At 42.2% G+C, this 15,445-nt stretch overlaps 1 protein-coding gene across 1 annotated transcript in view; it reads right to left on the bottom strand.

Annotated features, from left to right (window-relative positions):
- The window catches only part of KCNK1 (potassium two pore domain channel subfamily K member 1), a 31,612-nt gene extending 30,037 nt beyond the window's left edge, over window positions 1-1,575 (bottom strand). Inside the window, exon 1 of the mRNA XM_036380763.1 lies at window positions 1,020-1,575. Within this exon, the coding sequence (XP_036236656.1) occupies window positions 1,020-1,374 (355 nt within the window). The 5' untranslated portion in view covers window positions 1,375-1,575. The remainder of the gene's footprint in view (window positions 1-1,019) is intronic.
- Between the last annotated feature and the right edge of the window lie 13,870 nt (window positions 1,576-15,445).

Genomic DNA, 15,445 nt, shown 5'->3' with positions numbered 1-15,445 from the left:
TAGGACAAGCACTGCCTGTTTGAGATCATTCAGGAAGCACTAACTTATGAACAGGTAAGCAAATTATTAAATGTCATTATTAGTATCAGCTGATTAAATTTCCCATTATAGAAAGAGTGCTAACTTGGGGGCAAGGAGGAAAAAAAAATAAAGAAACAGTGCATCTTTTATAGCAATATCAATGTACCGCCAAGACACAAAGCCCTCTCTGGCTGGACAAATTTTGGGGTGATTTTTTTAAAGCTTTTCTTATTTGACAAGCCCTTATTATTTGTGTCAGTGACTTGCATTCAAATCACCAGAAGCCAGCTTCCCAGCACAAATGCCTGCACTCATCCTTTAGAAGGCTGTTCACTGTGATGGTATGTGAAATGTAACTACTGTAAAAATAAGTGTTTGTAGAAACTATGGTCAGAGGAACGTTTCCTCAAGTTTTTCAAAACACCAATATAAACTGCTATCTGGAAGAAAGGAGGCATTATCTTTCAACCACTTATATGCAAATATTAAATGGAAATTGACAGTAAAACATGAAAATGAAATTTAACTTCATTATAACCGGGTTAGCAGTCTATCCCCGTCCAGCCCTGTGTGTGTATCCCCTCCCAGGAAAGAATCAGCCAAGAAAAAAAAAAACCACCAAAAACCACCACCAAAGGAGAACGCAAAGGAGTCACCTCTAGAAGCATTTAAAAGTTCAAAGAAAGAGCCGGGCATCTCGCCGGATTTTCGAGACCGCCAAGGATTTCAGGGTGAGGGAATGGGCAGCCTGGCTCTTGGCGCCGAATTCACGGGGGGTCAGTGATGGGTGATGCACCCTGACAAAACACGCCTGTGGCACAGGAGAGTTTGGGAAGTGGGCTCCCCGCAGAGCCCCCCTCACGCCCAGGGCCGCCGGCCCCCGGCCCCGGCCCGCAGCCCCGGCTGCCCCACACCGCCCCGGCCGCCGCCGCGGGGCCCTCGGGGGTCCGGGCCTCCCCGGAAGGCCTCCGGCAGCGGGCGAAGCGCCTTTGCCTTACCCGTGGTGGAGAGGACGGTGCTGGCGAAGAAGAGGGAGGAGGTGAAGTCCCAGTTCCAGTTTCCCGAGGCGTTGCTGAGCACCGAGACGCCGTAGTTGCTGGCCTCCAGCACCCGCACCAGGAACTGCTCCAGCTGCTGCTCCGAGAGGCAGGCGTGCTCCTCCAGGAAGCGCTGCTTCAGCTTGCCCAGCTCCTGGCGCAGCAGGTCTTCGTAGGGTAGCTCTACCGATGAGAAGACCACGGCGCCGAACACCAGGTAGAGCAGGTAGCCCAGCACCAGCAGCGCGAAGCACCAGGCGGAGCGGTGCTGCTCCACCAGCCGCACGCAGGAGCTGCCCGCCAGCGACTGCAGCATCTTCCCGAGCCGGGGCCGCCTGAGCCCCGGGCCGGGCCGGGCCGGGCCGCTGAGGGGAGCGGGGGCTGAAGGAAACAGGGAAGGGAAGGGAAGGGGGAGCGCGGCCGGCGGCTGCCCCCCGAGTGGCCGCGGGCTGACTTGGAGGGCGCGGAGCGGCGCTGATGTGGCGCTCACGTGGACGCGCGGCGCAGGTACCGCGGCGGAGGGAGGGACGCAGGCAGGGAGGAAGGGCCTCCCCCCTCCTCCTCTTCCTCCTCCTCCTGCTGCTCCCGCCGCCTCGTGCTGGGACGCGGGCGCTTTCTCTCGCTGCTGTTCCCTGTGTCCAAATAACCCGTGGAATGCCCCCCTGGCGCTCCGAGAAGCCACCCGAGAGCCTCCCCCCGCCCTGCGCTGCGGCGGAGGTTTATTCCCCTTTCCTCACAAAAGTCTCTAGAGATTTCCTTGCCCCGCTGCTCCCCGTCCCCTGGGGTGAGAAACCCCCAAAACAGCAATTCCTTCCACTATTTGTTGTTATTATTTACTTATTTATTCATTCATTCACATTTCCACGCAGCATAAGGTGACGCAGTGTGAAGCGGGAGGCTGACTTTCATAAAGTGCAGGATGAGTTCAAGGAGAAACGCCGATGTCAGGTGTTGAAGTCCTCCCTCAAGTCTATAACTTCAAAATGGGGCCTGTCTGGGGGTGCGGTTTGAACCAGGCGACCTCTAGCAGCTCCCCAAACAAGCAAAAGGAGTCTTTGCTCTTGTGAGGCACTTTCTTTTTAATAGTGTGGAGTGCCTGGCTAGTGCTCAGAGCAGCATCCACGGTGAATACAAATGTGCTGTGCAGCCAGCCCTCTGTGTAGCCCCAGCCAGAGATCTTCACAAGTTTCACTGTGAATGCTTCTTTCTTCATCCACCTCAAACTCCAACCAGCAACCACACAGTAAACTTGCCAGATGAGGCTCCCCACCAGATGAAAAGGAGCAGTAAAAATTACAGCTTCCAAACGATCCCTTAGGGTGAATAAAGACAGCTTCTAGTAAAGGAGGGAAAAAGGGTTCCCTGTCACAAGTTCTGCCATGGCCCTTCCACCTCTCAGATAATGGCAATTTTTACAGACACAAAGGAGTAACTTGCAAATTAGAAATTTACTAGGGCTGAGCCAGGGAGTTTGGACAGAGTAAATAAAATCCAGCAACCTATCTTAAGCTGTGAGGTACCCCTCTAAGCTTTAAGGACTACTGTGGGAAAATAATAGAAAAATTAAAGGCAAAAAAAAAATTCAGGCTAAAAACTTAAAATTATATGTCATCATTTCCTTTTATACAACAGCTGCATGAAGCTATGGGATAAATCTGGCCTGACAGAACAGCTCATCCAGTTCCTGGTCTATTCCCCACTGCCCGCCACAGCTGGGTCATTCCAGGGCCTTGAACACATCCCCCACCCCCGTGTTTCATTAAAATGTAAATGTGCTCTTGCATGCAAACAGCAGCTGCTTGAATGGTTGGTCAGTAGAGCACTGGGGGGATGTGGGAGGTACACAGGGGCAGGCTGAGCAGGCAGACTCTCGGTGACGTGCTGGGAGAACACATGTGTGGTATTCGTGACAGGCAGTGGTCATGTCTTTGCTCTGAAGCAGAATTTTCCCAGCCTTCAAGCCAAATATTTGTTTAAAGGTTAGAAAATGTTTGCCTAAGAACACACCTCTCTTCAGTTATAGGAAACTGTGGCTGGGTAAGCTGAACCAGCCTCCTTCAGTTTTCCATTTTTATGAATCAGTCACTCTCCATTTTTAGAAGCCTCTCACACTTGGAGGTTTGTTAGGCTGAAGAGAAAAGGAGGACTCTGCTGAACAGAGCCTGCAATACTCTCCTAACTCAATTTTTATCTCCAAAGCTTTTTAGAGGCACGGGCTGAGGGGAACAATAGCAGAGCATCACAGCTGTGTCACCAAAGCATTCAGTTCATGCTTCCAAAGCAAACATCTGGACAGTCTGAGTTTTAGCCACCATTATTGATATTCATATTTTAACTCAAAAGTGCCTAACACAACGAATAACTTAATTATAGATTTCTTTGGGATAGGAAGGTGTTTCCATATTCAGTTTTCTAATTTTGACTGATGATATTTACCATTATAATATCACATGTGAATGCAGTTACGGCATTCCAGCTTCATTCCACAGCATGCTATATCCATTTACATGTTCTGCTACTCAAAGATTAGGCTAGTCAAGGATTCAGTGTACTGAACTCCGTGTTATATCCTGTATAACAGGACATCACAATATGCTTCAGCAGGGAGTGACTGGAACTGGGGAGCATGCTGTTACAGAACAGCCTTTCCCCAGCAGAAGTTTCATTCTACAGTGATCATCCCTCTTAGTAAAACATGAATCCAGTTAATAAGTGGATTATCCAGTTAATAAACATCATCACATTGCTTGTCCACCAGCAATGCTCTGTGGTGACTGGGCTCCTTACTATTGGAGAAGTCCAGCTGCAAGCAGAGTGAAGAAACCCACTCTTGGTAGGTACTGGTGCTCTCCATTACACAAAACTCCCTCTGAGCTACAGAAAATGCAAATACAAGCTGCCTGTCTACAGGGGCAGAAGAGAAGGCAGACATTCTAATCCACCATAGAACTGAGACAGAAACAGCTGTGTCCTGGGGTGCTAGAAAACCACAGAGAAAATTAGTAGTCTCCAACTCTGCTGCCTAGGGAGGTAGGACAACTCCCCTGTCACATCGCTGGGCTAGCAGCTTCTATGGCATAGTCCAGAGGCTGAGAAAACCCTCTCCTGTATGTAAGTGTAAGGCTCTTTCAGAGCTGTATGAATCACTGACATTTTCTGTTGGGAGAAGTGAAATTGAAGCAAAGCAGCTTTGAGTTAATGGCAGTCTGTTCTTCTCTAAGGTTTTTGGTTAACTAGAATAATCTTTAATTACAGAAATATTTCCAATGAAACACTGAAGGGCTTGAGACATCAGAAGATAAGGAGATGGTGGCTAGAGGAAGAAGACAGCCTGGTGGCAGACAGCAACCAGAAGGGGATCACTGGACTCTAGTCTTTTGTCCAGTGACTGAAAATGACAATGGATAAAAATAGTAGCTTCAGTGAAAAGCAAGAATAGCTCACAGCAGTGCTCCAGTGCCCAGAGCCTGGTCTGTTCTGGGTGGCATAGGCCAAAGAGGAGATTTGACATGGAGACTGCTGCTGTAATCGCTGAGCTCTAGTCAGTGAGCAGGAATGAGTCTGGAGAAAGGGAAACACCCATGTTTGGCACTGTTACTTCTATCAAGACTATGGAATATTTTCAGCACCAGAAAGAAAAGTGAAAATTACTCATATGCACAGAAGCTTCAAGTTGACTGAAAAGATTATTTCTTTTCCCTTTTTTTCCCCCAAAAGAGTAGTCTCTTAGCCAGATCACAAAACTTTTTCCATCAGTCTTGGAAGAAAAAGCCCTTCCTCTCATTATGTTGAAGAACCTTAAGTCCCAGAAGCTGGGTAAATAAAATTAGTTACCAGGCAATACTTATCCTGCCAAACCTGTTCTGCTCTGGCATAGGTACAGCAGGAACTCACAGTACAGAGAACAGAGGAGGTGGTGGTGAGGAATGGTGGGATGAACCAGGACAGCGTGGGAGGCAATAGAAACTTAAGTGGGGAAAATATGAGGCAGTATCAAAGCTGTGTTACCCTGACAGCTGAATATTGAATAGCAGCAGGGAACTAATTTGTCCTTCAGAACCTTTCTTCAAATTTGGCATGGATATAAATTCAGTGGATATGACAAGTTTGAAGTCTGATCAGTCCTAAATTATGTATACATGAAGAAAGATTGCCATAAATGTGAGATTCTCTGAATTCACTTCTACTAATGATTCTGCCTCTAGAATATTTTTTAATGACACTGATAAGAAGTAGAATCCTTCATGATTTGGTCTATCTGTTAAGTGAAGGCTGGAACATAATACATTTCCTTTTACAGAAGAAAATTTTTCTGATCAATTGTTTCTAAATACCCCATTTGCCAGCTTTTACAGAACTTAGTACAAGGTTGCCTAGTGGCTCTGATTGAATGTCATGGCCCTGTGGGCAGACAGGATGTGAATTTATAAGAATCACATCCTCACAGGCACTAACACAAATGTAGTTAAGTTGAGAAGTAGTCAGATGGGTTGCCATGTGTTATGTTTCCAATGGGTAAGGTGTTCTATTTTGGCTAAATGGAATCATATAGATTTGGGTCAGATAAAGTAAAACTTACAAAAGTTGTAACAACAGAGCCTGACTTTTCAGGGAAAAAAGTAACCTGTGAAGAGGGGATGCATTCCCATCTTAATTTGGCAGGAGGATGGAGATGGAATAAGAGATGTATTTAGGTCTTTAAAATTTATCAGCAGCATACTTGTGATAGTAGATAATATTGCTATGGAAGAAAAAGAGTCAGCAAATTCTGTGTCCGTGTTCATGCCATTTCCAACAAAACCTGCCTGGCTAAATTCTACTTGAGAGGGAAGGGAGAAGGCTTGAGATTTAGTGGTTTCCTCAAAAAACCTGGTTTATGCTGTTTACTTAATGGTGCAATGCTGTCCACAAAGGTTAGGACCACTGCTGTGTGATAGCAAAAGAATTAATGTGCCAAGTTTGGACCTATATTTAGGGAAAGGTTTGCATCATGAGGTAGTAGTGTTTAGAATCAAGGAAGTTTATATGCATGGTCAGGCACAATTTCTTTCTTGAGTGAGTCATCCTTGTTCAGTGCAAATATAATTTTCCTTAGAGTTGCAATAAGTATTCGTATCTAACTAATGATCTTGGTATATACAGGTAGAATAACTGATAGATAACTGTTTTATCAAGATAAGCACTTTATGTCATGGAAAAAGTAATGTCACGTATATTTGCCATCGGGTTTACCAATGACATTATCCAGAAAGCAGCTTGGTTTCTCTAAGAGGTATGGGTCCAGTGGGGATGAGGGCTGCATATATGTACATAAATACACACACCCATCTATATACATATATGGTCTTGTATAATTACATATATAGCATGCTTCTTCAAACTCCTCTCTCCTCACGCCTATTATAGTCCAAGTTGTGTCATATCTTTGTAGAAAGGTAATTACCGGTTATTTGTAGGATTGTGTTAACACTAAAGAAATGAACTAGCTCAGAGAATTCAGGATGTCAACATGACCTTATTAGTGAATTGCATTAAATAAAATTAAACATTTTCAATAAAGTGACCTTGTCCTCCTAAGTCATGTGACAGTCTTCCAGCAGAATCGGTCTTTTTAATCTCTTGTTCAAGATGTTGAAAAGACAAATGGTTGATATACTTAATACTTTGTACTGAAAAATAAGGGTTCAAGTCACAAAATACCTCTTTCCATCTACTCTGTAGAATTTTTTGTCCTTCTTCCCCCAGCTTGGCAATCTGCTCTTAAAGGTGGTCATGGTGGGAAATAAAAGAATGCAGTAGCTAAAGTGGGCTCACACAACTGTGGATGTCCAAGCCTCCATCCTGATCTTACCAGTTCTGAGACCAGTTTTGATTTTGTCTTGAATATGTTGTGCCAGATCTTGGGCTCCCAGGAAATTATGGGGTCAGCAAAGCCCACCAGCTTTCTCTGGGCCAGTTTCAAACACACAGAATGGATTACACACTAAATGGTCTGTCTGTAATTACTTTTTACAGTAGTTGGGCTCTATTTCCATAGTTTCTGATTCTGGTTAACTAGAGCGCAGTCCCAGTCTTAGTTTAGTGGTCCTGTTGGGTTATAGTGTACATCCTTTTACCTCTTTTAATTCGGTTTGCATCATTGTAGAATTTGTGTACTTGTTGTAAAATTAATTTTATGCAACCGGCTGAGTTGAACTTGTGTTACAGTGGTGGACAAAAACTTGGACCCAGCAGTGGTGACATTCTCTCTGACAGCTCACACACCCTCTTACCCATTCACAGAAAGGTCACATTAACTTGTCAAAACAGCTTTCGGCTTCAGCTCCATTTGACTCTGTGTTCCTGGGCCACAGCACGTGTACACAGCACAGCACTGCTCTCTGAGGCCTCCTTGCCCTGGGCTATGAGTTTGAGTGGAACAATATGTGCATGCTTGGACTGGATGTACTGGGACCAGTGTGCTGGTCTGGACACTGACTGCTCTTTGGCTCTGCCTTAGGCAACTGGGCTCCAGCGACTGGAGATGTTTCTGAGGCTGTTATCCTTTGTAGCAGTGAATGTCTTCATGCCTGCAATGCAATGGTTCCAGCCCATAGGAGACATAGTGGATAGTGCACATCATCTCCAGGCCAAGATTCTTCGCTAAAGTAGGGAGGTCTGGTGCTGGATGTAGCTCCCTGCATGTGGATCATACAGGGCTGGTTCTTAGGATGAATTTCAGATGCTGCCTAGATGCTGCCCAAGAATTAATCAGCTGTGGAAGAAGTAGGGTTGAAGATCTGGGAAAGGATCTCTTCCCTGCTGCATCCATAGCTGATAGGATCTACTGCAGCTTGGCTTTTTGGTGCTCCTAGAGAGCAATGCTAGTGAGAGGCCCATCTTTGCAGTGTCTAATATGTAAAATACATTATAACCCAGATACTCAGGCATACCTCAAAACAACACGTGTGTCTGACCTTGCATATTTCCTGTGCTGTTTGGATCCTACAGTTTAAAGGAGCTTAATGTTTAACTGTTAGGGTGGCATAAGTTCCAGTGCTTCCCTGAAAATGTCCCAGCAGGATGGAGGACCCAGGCAACCTCTTCCCTGGGCACAGGCTTTACAGCCAGCACATGGTGAAGGGGAGCACTGAAGCAGGTATCCTTCTCTCTTCTGTACCTTCTTATCTCTTCTGCATCTTCTGTATCTTCAGGTATCCTTCTCTTCCTACAGAGCAAATCCGTGTGTTTCCGCGGTTGGTCCTGACAGCTCAGAGGCCAAATAGTTCTTCTCTGGGACTGCAGCACAAACCAACACACTATACCAGATGCCCTCAGCCATGGCATTTATTTCTTGTAGCTGAAGGCCCACATTACTACAGTGAAGTCAGCAGGAATTACTACTCACCAATGAGGAAACACAGGCAAACCATCTAATTTGGGATACTCCCACCTAGCCATGCTATTTAGACAGGTCCATTTTCTAGGCAACCCTTCTGCCTCAGCAGTGTTAAGTTTTAATAAGTGCTATTCATTGCCTCACTGAAGCAATGTTTGGAACAGCCCATGGGCACTATTGCCACATGCACCTGCTATAATGAACACCAAAGCCTATTTCAGTGACCTGAATCTTTTGAAAATTTAGTCCTTTATTTTTATCCACTTAGAGGGAGCACAAGCTAGTGTCCTACTTTTTCTCAACTGTGTCATCTGACTTATCAATCAAAATTGAGGCTGAATCTTCTTATAACCCACTGACTTTCAATCAACCTAACAAACTGATCAGAAGTACCAAGGAAATGTTTTGTCACTCAGCCCTATACCTTTGCAAATCTTGAGTCATGTGAGATACTATAAAGTTTACAAAAAATACAATTTCAGCAAGGTCAAATCCTACACTCTTGGAAGTGTAGGTAAGTTTACCTTGGAAAGGTATGATTAGATAGAAAGAACATCACAGGACAAAGAGAAAAACTTATGTGAAGGAAGACAACTTTAATATGAGCTTTTGTAGTATTGGGTTGCTTAATTTTAAATATAATACAATAGTAGTATTGTTTTATCCACTTCCATCAGAGTTCACCGTACACTCTTATAACATTTACCAGATACAGAATTCTAAAAGATATTTGGCTTACAGGCTGTTAAAGAAATGGCTTAAAATGTAGGTCTATCCAGAAGAACCTCTGTTAAAAATGTGACAGGTTTTCCCCCTGTACGTTAGTAAGTGCATGAAGCAGTTTAAAAATAACACATCACCATCACCCCTACCACCAAAATCTGTTTTTCTTGTTGTTATGGCAAAACAAGTGTCAGTGACCTGATCCTATTCTGTCTGACTCATGAGACATATATAGGAAACAATTACAACACATGCTAGAAGATCATTCCTTCCTTCCTCTTAGAAACTCTTTCCCAGAATCCAGCCTGCGATCCTTCAAAACGTCTTCAGCCTGGCCAGGAATAAAAAGGAAAAGACTGAAATATCCCAGTTTCCAAGGTAAACAACCCACATTTCTCACTGTGCCATTTGTCTTCTGATGTCTCACACCTGATTTTAAGACAGATCTACAAAAAAGTTGAAAATATGTTAGGTTGGGACCCAAAATTTGCAGCTCTTTCGAACATTGCCAACTGTGGGTTTTCTTTTTCTGCTGCGTTGTGATTGTCTCTACTTCCCCCACTTCTTTGTTTATATTAGTCTTACCTGTGCCTCTTCTTGCTCCTAGTTAAAGCCCTCTTCTCCTACACATCCCACAAAGTAAATTTAGGACTATATTTTCATAAACAGAAAAATGAAATAAAATTAACACTGTGTATATTTTTCAAGCTATCCTTTCATAAATTAAGTCCTAAGCATTACCTCTGTGCAAACAACCAATGATCAAATCCTAAACCAGGCTGCAGAATTGACCCTCAGCATAGGTTTTCCAATGAAACTGAATTGGTGTTAAATTAATTTTGGGACAGTAGATACACAGCTTAGTATTAGGAACAATCTTGCTAACAGGTTTTATGCTTTGGATGATCCTCTGTTTCCAAGTCAGCCACCTCATCATACACCTCATCAACATGAAACCAATCAAAATATTAATTTTTATGATTTATATGAAGTTATAACTAATAGTAATCAGATGTATTGCCACAATGACAGTGACTTTTATTTTGTGTTCATTAAGTAAATTGAAGTTTTTTTCTAGGCAGTGTGCAGAGAAGGAAAGATGAAAGAGAAATCCTAATATTATTGGTTGTTGGAGTTAATTTTTATATCACCAATCAAAGGGACAAATGAATAGTTTTCACATTGTACTGATGTCTTCTGTTTCACTGCAGTTACATTCTTACCATGGGGAGTTTGACTATAAAATACAAAGTCTTTCATATGCTGTGTGCCTACCATACCACGTTAAATGTTTCTTTTTGAAAAAGCATTATTTACAGAGTGCAATTTACCTGCAACAGCACAAAACACTGTTGGTAAACAAAGATAAATCTGCTGATGAAATTCAGTACATCTAAAACCTATTACTGAATTGAAAAGGAAAGTATTGTCTATAGAGAAGCAACTTCTGGGCTGTATCCTCTTCTTCAGTTAATCTGAGCTTTGATTACAGTAATGGAGTATAAAACATAGTACATTCCAGGGAGCAAAACCAGAAGAATCAGACTGGAATAAAAGAATGTTTGAGTAAGAATTTTTGTGAGAATAGTGCATGGTGATACATATTTAACATTAAGCTTCACTGATACTAAGCATTTAGTAGGGATACTAAGCTGAGTAGACCCTTTAGTCCTCAAAGGATTCTCAGTCCTGTTCCACAGGGGAAACAAGCATGAGAACTCAAGGAGAATATGCAGCAAGCAGCTAGAGGCTAAATGATCTCCTGTCAGAATTTCAGTAAGGACAAATCTCCCCTAGCCATGATCAGTGAAAGGATCTTGTAGAATTGCTTCAAATGTTTAAGGCAACTAGAAGTGAAATACTATTTGTCAGGTAAAAATAGTTACAAGAATCACACAATGGGTGAGGTTGTATGGGATTATATTGATGAAGAAAATGATGATAGTTATTCCTACTGTCCAAAACCATAGCAATTTGGTCCAGGGTTACAAAGAACCTCAATATTATTGAATATTTATATCTTCATGATATTATTAAATCTCTTTAGCCACAAAATTTATCTAATATATTGTATTACTGTGCTATAGTTACTGATCAACTTAATAATTTTGAGCACTGAAAAGAGAGAAAGTTTATGTGTTTTAAATCTCCTGACAGCTTGCGAGTGAGGAAATTCTGGTTTTCTGATTTTCTATCTGAAAAATGGAGTAATAGAAACAGAAGATCACTTTCTGAAAGCCAGTCACCATGAGATTGGGAGAGGCATTTAATAACATAGTCAGGGAGTGCCAGCAAACCCCTACTGACATCATTAGGAGTTGACATGTGCAGTTGATAGCAGTACTTTTTTGCAATCCCATGAAGGGCTTGCCTGCCTCCTAAACCTCTAATCCCCAGTGACTGAAGTCCCTGCATGGAGGAGAAAGCAATGATGGAATCAGTTGCCTGCTGCCTGGAAATGAAATCTATGTGCAAAGCACAGGGAAAGCTGATTTTTCTACAGCATGTGGAAAGGATGTCTGATTTCCCATGTGGCCTCTGCCAGAAAGTTTCATTCCCTGGCAGGGTCTTACCTTGCTTCTTCTCAGGGCCACACTCTTTACCTGTCAGTAATTCCTGCAGGATTTTCTGAGTGTTTGTGTGCATGCAGCCATGTCCAAAACTCATCCAAGAAGAAAGGGCTGATGGTGAGTGGCATCAGAGCAAGCAGTTGTGCTCTGATGCCAGTCACCATCAGCCCTTTCTACTTGACATTCTCCCCTGCTAATGATTCAACAAACATAACCCCCACTAAAGAACAACAGTTGTTTCCACTTTAAATGGCAATGGATGAAGAATCCTGTTGGTGTGCAGTCCTTACCTTCCAGCACCTCAGGCAGAGCTGGCCTGAGTGACTTCCCGTGGTGTCCAGGCTGTGGTGGAAATGCTGGGCGCACACCAGGGACACTGCAGCTGCTGGCTTGCTGCCTTCTCTTCATGTGGCTTTATGTGGCTCAGGTATGGTTTTCCACAGGCAAAGGGGACAACAGACCTGAAGGACCATTGCACAAAAGAACCTGGAACAGCTCAGGAAAGCCAAGAGTCTTGCGGTTAATTCCCTAAACACCAGTTCTGAAACTTGAAGATAGACAGTCCAAAATTTTTAGCCACAGGCTTCTTTCTGCTTAGACATTTCCATTCATATTCTGTGATAGATAGACATTATTTTGGGAGAACAAAATGGGCTATTACCACAGGATCATATAAATTCTCCCTGTCTTCTGGGAAGTTCAGACTGAAAGATAATCTGGATGTAACTATCCTAAAACATTAAACATTTATGAAAAATATATATCACAGCATCTTACATACAATTGTGCAATATACTTTCGTGACTTTGCTCCCAAGGTGCTTCTTTTAGATATTAAATTGGTGAAAAATGGTGTGATGCTTTGCAGCAAGAAAAGATCTCTCCTCCAGCCCCCCAAATGAGCTCCCTAAGACATATTTCTTCTGCTTTGTGTTAAAGCAGAAAACTGCATTTCCACCTCATCATTTTATATTGTAATGGTTCTGGTTATGAAAATGGAATAATCAAGAAAGCTATTTTTAAAATAGCTTCACTAAACTATAGAGGAAATTATATTGTCTGCTGAGTTAGAAAATCTGTCTATAATTAGATTTAGATGTCACTTCTTTCAGTGCATTTTAGCATTTCTGCAGACTGTAGTCCTTATGAAGTATATAGTTCCACAATATAGCCTTCCTCTTTTGAAAATTATGACCCCATGGCATGCTTTCAGGAGATGATGTCTTTATGTCATCTCTAAAAGATAATCTAATAGTTGGTGCAGTCTCATTCCTGTGGCATAATTTGTTTTCATTTGCTTTTCTCTATGTATTGTGTGTTGTAAGATTGTGAGGAAAATTATTCATCTGTAGCTGATAGTACAGAATTTTAGTAAAAATGTCTCTATTTTGTATTTTACAAATGATGCTTGTGTATATGAAGTGCTATTTACTCTACATAAAGAGCAGTGGAATTTCAACAATTGTAGTATTGTTTCTCATTCTGTAATCTTACTGTATAAACAAAGAAACAGTTATTAGTATGAAAGATATTTATATAGCTGTCCTTTTGCAAAAAAAAAAAGCCAACTGACCAGCTCTTGTTGAGTTTTTTATTGCCTGCAACAATGCCATCACATATGAGATTAGGTTTTTTATTCATCCACCTGTGGTGGCTGTTTCCAAATTGAGACTTTTTTCTGAAAACTATACTGAAGAGTAAAAAGTGACTCCTAAAGAAACTGTTGACACCATATTGCTAGTTCATCAACTATCAAGACATTATTGCTATGCTTTGTTATCAAGACATTGCTATGCTTTAGTGTCTTCTGGGTGCACCTACAGTATATAGGTTATGTATAGGGTGGAGAGATGGAGGGAGGAGGGGGACACACAAGGAACATGTGGTGTCCCCTGGCCACCTCATAGCTCTGCCATGTGTCCTCGTGGTGTGTAAGTAGTTGCTGCAGTGCTGGCAAACCTCCACTATCCTTTCCTCCTTGTCTTCCAGTCCACTTCTAACATTTGACCAGCTCAGATATGTTCCCCAAATCAGTCTCTGAGCAATGACAGGAAGGGGAGGCAATGGGGAATAAAGGTGCACAAGGCCAGATCATCGGCCAGCATTGAGCAGAGTAAGCAAGACCAGTGTAGATGGTTTGTCACACCTGCAGTTCTGATGTGGATGCCTTCATCTTTGAGAACAGCAGAGCTGACCCTCTCCTCTACCAAGTACACCTTGTTCTCAGGTGTTCAACCACTGCTGGATTTGTGTTTAAATCAATTGAAGTATAATGCAGTGGAAATATTTTCCCTTTGGGACCTCTGGTTTTCAGAAGATATAGTTTCCCTTGTTAGCCAGAAATGAACTGTAAAAGTCACACCTCAGCCCACATGAATTCTGACTGTACTTGAAACTTTAACCTAATTTAACTGTTAACTTTAAACTCCAGCATAAAAAGAAAAAAAGGAACAATTCTTACATTATGTAGGTAACATCTCCCATTTTGGTGGCCTTTGTACTACACAACGTTGAGTTCAGACATTTCAAATCTAATTAGGACATATACATGGGCTTCCACAAACTTGTGATGTAAGTAAGTAGAGCCATGATTTCCTGCTCAGGTGACCCAGCCTGCCTGGCTCTCCTTGCTTACCAACCATGTGGCTGGTGAAACAATGTAATTTCTTTTATCAAAAAGTCCTGACTCCAAAGATCTGTCACTGCAAACAGTCATGGGAGCAAATCACATGCCAGCCTAAAAAATCAATATTGAAGAATAAATTGAACTATAATAGTGTGTCTGTCTGGGTATTTAAAAATAGATGAACAAAGAAAATGCAAAGCACGTGAAGCAGCCAAGAAGGGTTTACAGAGATTACTCAAAGGCTAAAAAATTGCAAGCAAACTCCCCTTCCAGAAACAGCCTAGCTCAACACCATATGAAATCTGAGAAGTGCCTTGTTCCCATGACTTTGAAATTCTTCTCAAACACATCATTTGTGTCTTCCCAAACACAAAGAGATAGTAGCTAATTTCCTTTTTTGCTTATATGCTCCTACTAAGGTCCGTTGATAGAGCCCAAATAAGACAAAGGGAAGGGTCTTGGACATGTAATAATTCAGCCTTCAGGCCATGAACTTTCAAGGAAATGGCACACAGCAAATCCATCAACAAACAGTGAGCTGAGATTGTCTCAAGAGGGCTTATTAAATTTGCAGGAAAACTATGAACACATTCAAAAGGTTCTACTGAATTTTGCTATCAAACCTCTGAACTGTTACAAGCATCTTCTGGTGATACTCTTGAGGCTTCTTCTAACGTTCTACAGAAGATGCAGTTTTCCTTTAAACTCCACAGGGTACTTCAAAAGTCTGCAAGGGTTATAATTTTCTAGTAAATATCATTGTATCAAACATTTCTTTTAAAATTGTCTTTCAAAATAAAAGGTAATGAAAAGCAAACAAATAAAAAACACTTAGAAAACAAGGTTTTGACTATCAAGAAAAAGTGGAGACAGCTGGAAAAAATTTAGTATATGTTATTATAGTGAAACTCAAGGATTCATAAAGAAATTAATGACATTAATGAAGCACTAGCAGGGATCTTTAAATAATGATACATTAAAAGCTTCTTAAAGTGACACTTTAGTTGGACAAACATCTCTTGACATCTGGATCCATAGGAATAAACCTTTCTGGGTGCCATATTAGAGTCAGCAGCTTCTCTCTAGAAACT

The sequence above is a fragment of the Molothrus ater genome, chromosome 3, assembly GCF_012460135.2.
Source record: "Molothrus ater isolate BHLD 08-10-18 breed brown headed cowbird chromosome 3, BPBGC_Mater_1.1, whole genome shotgun sequence".
In the NCBI taxonomy this organism is placed as follows: domain Eukaryota; kingdom Metazoa; phylum Chordata; class Aves; order Passeriformes; family Icteridae; genus Molothrus; species Molothrus ater.
The sequence above is the reverse complement of the archived record's forward strand: the minus strand, read 5'-3'. Positions and strand labels throughout refer to the sequence as shown.